We start from the raw sequence: 3,214 nt of genomic DNA, 5'->3' as shown, positions 1-3,214 counted from the left end.
AGGAGCTATAGTGATGAGAATGCCGTAAGATCCTAGATATACGTTAAGGTCGTTGGACATACTTAATTTGTTAGAGGTGGTCTGTGTGCTGAATTTTGGCTTTATTGCAGGAAAAGGATACACATCTATGGATATTTGTCCAAAAGAGTAGATCTGTTTCATAATGACAGTGTCTGAAGGATTGTTTCACTCCAGAATGTTTCATGTTTCTTCCCATGTTAAGAAAGGTTATTGAGAACTGGGATTTTAACACATAATCTTTGGATCTAACATTGAATTTTGATTTTCTAAAGAGGGTAGTAACTCTGTTGGGCATTAAAATGTGTATAAATTAGGCATCCTTCTGTTAAATCTGTGTAATTAGACTGCAACCAACATGAACAGGGGTTCAGCTAAATGTACCATGAGAAAACTTTCTCAACATTTTCTCATTTCTCTGGTCACTATAACAGATAATATAAAATGGATGGTATGTTGTGTCTGGTACATTATTTTCCACGGCAGATTCTCTCCGCTTCAGAGAGAAATATAAGCTCTTGTTACACTTATCTTGGAATAAAGTTGAGTTGACTTTGTTACTATTTCTTATCTTGACAATTAAACCACTGGAATAATAATGGCCAGGGAAAATCAAAGCATAGTGACAGAATTCATCTTTCAAGGCCTTTCCTCCCAGCCAAGGACACAGACTGTTCTTTTCATAGTGTTCCTGGTTTTTTATCTGTTCACAATGGCTGGGAACATCGTGATCATTACAGTGATCAGAGCTGATTGCCTGTTGCACTCACCCATGTACTTTTTCCTTGCCAACCTGTCCTTCTTAGACATCTGCTACATCTCCAGCAACATCCCCCAGATGCTGGTGAACCTCTTGACCAAGAAGAAGACCATCTCCTTCTCTGGATGTGCTGCTCAGATGTATTTCTCTCTGGCTTTTGGTGTGACAGAGTGTATTCTGCTTGGGGTCATGGCTTATGATCGCTATATGGCAATATGTCACCCCTTGCTCTACACCACTGTCATGAACAGGAAGCTTTGCACTCACATGGTGGTGGCTTCCTGGACCAGCAGCCTGCTGAGCTCTGCGGTCATCAACAGCCTCACCTTGCGGCTGCCCTTCTGCGGGCCTGACATCTTGAACCATTACTTCTGCGAAGTGCCAGCAGTGCTGGCCTTGGCCTGTGCCGACACTGCCCTCGTGGAGTTAGTCATCTTCATCTTCAGCATCCTCACAGTCTTCCTCCCCTTTCTTCTGATCATCACCTCCTACGCCCATATCCTTTCTGCCATCTTAAAGATTCAATCTGCACATGTGCAATCCAAGGTCTTCTCCACCTGTGGATCCCACCTGATGGTGGTAACCATATTCTATGGGACAGCCATCTGCATGTACATGAATCCTAAGTCAAGGCCTTCACAGGACAGGGACAAAGTGGTTGCAGTGTTTTACACCATTGTAGCCCCAATGCTGAACCCCCTCATCTACAGCCTCAGGAACAAGGACATGAAGCGTGCCCTGAGGAGGGCAATGAATAGACCCAAATCCCTGTTTATTTAAAGGCTTTACAGGGATTGGTAGTATAGCATTTAGTTCTACGAGTTGAAACAATACTCAAATATGATTATTTCTCTACCTGCAGTTGTGCTAGACTTATTTTACAAAGACTGAGATGAAATCATAAATGTGCTAAATTCAACATCACCTAAACAAAAAGACCTTGCATACAAATAACTTTCAAAATAACCTTTGGGATTTGGCCTAAAACCCAGAGGCTAAATAAAGACATCGAGACTTCAGCCTGCCTCACTCTGGCAATTCATTTAAAATAGAAGTGGAAAATGCCAATAGCATCATGACAAGAAAGAAAAAAGGAAGAAAAAAGAAAAAATAGTTGAAGAACTGTGAGAAAAATAAGTGCTTTCTATAAAGTTTAAAATGTATTTTGCTTCTGAAGCGTTTCGTAATTAACTTCAGAGCATACAAACATTTAAGTCATGTCACAAACACGAGCTGCTACTGTGATGTCTCTTCAGACCTGAAGATTTCTCAACCTCTGTTATATTCTGCCATCTTCTCCAATAAAGAGTGTAGTTGTTTGCAACTAATACTTATCTCCCTGTGCCGCGAGCATTTTCTGAACCTTCTTCCCATAAACCGCTTTGCTTCCTCTGTAACTGATTTCTGCCCCTCTTAATTCCCGCTGCATTTTGGTCCAACTCTGGGTCCTCGTGGGCCAAAATCCTTCCAAAACACAGGTGTTTTTTTTCCCTACCCACTAGCTTTCTCAGTCATGGACGACTGTTGATCCTCCTTTCTGTGATGTGGGTTTATTTGTTACGCAGTGACATTATAGCCAAAATCTGGATGCTGTTGGATGCCAATTTTTTGTAATGCCAATTTTATATCTGAATCCCCCACTGACTACAGAGGGAGAACACCTCTCCACAGACTGATCAACCTTCCATATGTAGACATATTTTGATGACTAAATTTAGATGGCGTAATTCAAACCTAGAGAAACCCACAGAAAGTCCTTCCCCAATGGACTTCAAAGTCTAAATAAACCAGTACTTGAAAAGAAAGCAAGAACAAATCCCTGTGACATCCAAGACATGTACAGCCAAAGCAGATAGAGCATCTTTAAAGCCAAAAATCTTTTCTTCCCCCTTTGATTTTCTGGTCCAAACTGCTCTGCTGTGAGAAATATCCTCCAGCCTTGTCCCTGTCAAATAACTATCACCAGAAGCACCTGAAGAAGGTATCAGGAAAGCTAGATCGAGCATATGGAAAGTTGTAACAAAACACGGTGGGACACAGCCGACTTTCTGATCTCTAAAGATAAGAGTCTTCTCACATGTTTTTAAAAATCTGTAGTGAAGCACCTAAGTCTAAGCTAGCTCCCAAGGCTCTGAGGTGCTTCGCTGGGCTCCTTGTACAGTGGGCAGAGAAACTCATGCCATGCTATGGTAAGTGACTAAAAAAGTACCAGTGAATTATCTATAAATGAGGGAAGAAGAAGAACCACATTCATGAAGTCAGAGAGCTAGACGTAAATTTGTTTGCTTGATATAAAACAGCAGTGCAAAAAGTTACTTAATCTGGCTGAAGCAGAGGTAGAACGGCTTCAGAAGGGTGTTGAGAGGGCACACGAGGGGAGAGCACGAGGCATAGCCCCAGCAGGTTTGCCAGATGCAAGTCTGGAAAGGAAACCTC

The 3,214-nt window shown here is 41.8% G+C and overlaps 1 protein-coding gene across 1 annotated transcript; it reads left to right on the top strand.

The window, feature by feature from the left end:
* The first annotated feature begins 616 nt into the window (after window positions 1–616).
* Window positions 617–1,558, top strand: LOC104251313 (olfactory receptor 2G3). The gene has a single exon (XM_009807690.1). The coding sequence runs from the start codon at window positions 617–619 to the stop codon at window positions 1,556–1,558; it is 942 nt and encodes a 313-aa protein (XP_009805992.1).
* The last annotated feature ends 1,656 nt before the right edge of the window (window positions 1,559–3,214 follow it).

Source organism: Gavia stellata, chromosome 17 (genome assembly GCF_030936135.1).
Source record: "Gavia stellata isolate bGavSte3 chromosome 17, bGavSte3.hap2, whole genome shotgun sequence".
In the NCBI taxonomy this organism is placed as follows: domain Eukaryota; kingdom Metazoa; phylum Chordata; class Aves; order Gaviiformes; family Gaviidae; genus Gavia; species Gavia stellata.
Note: the sequence above shows the minus strand (reverse complement) of the source record. Positions and strands in the feature narration are given on the sequence as shown.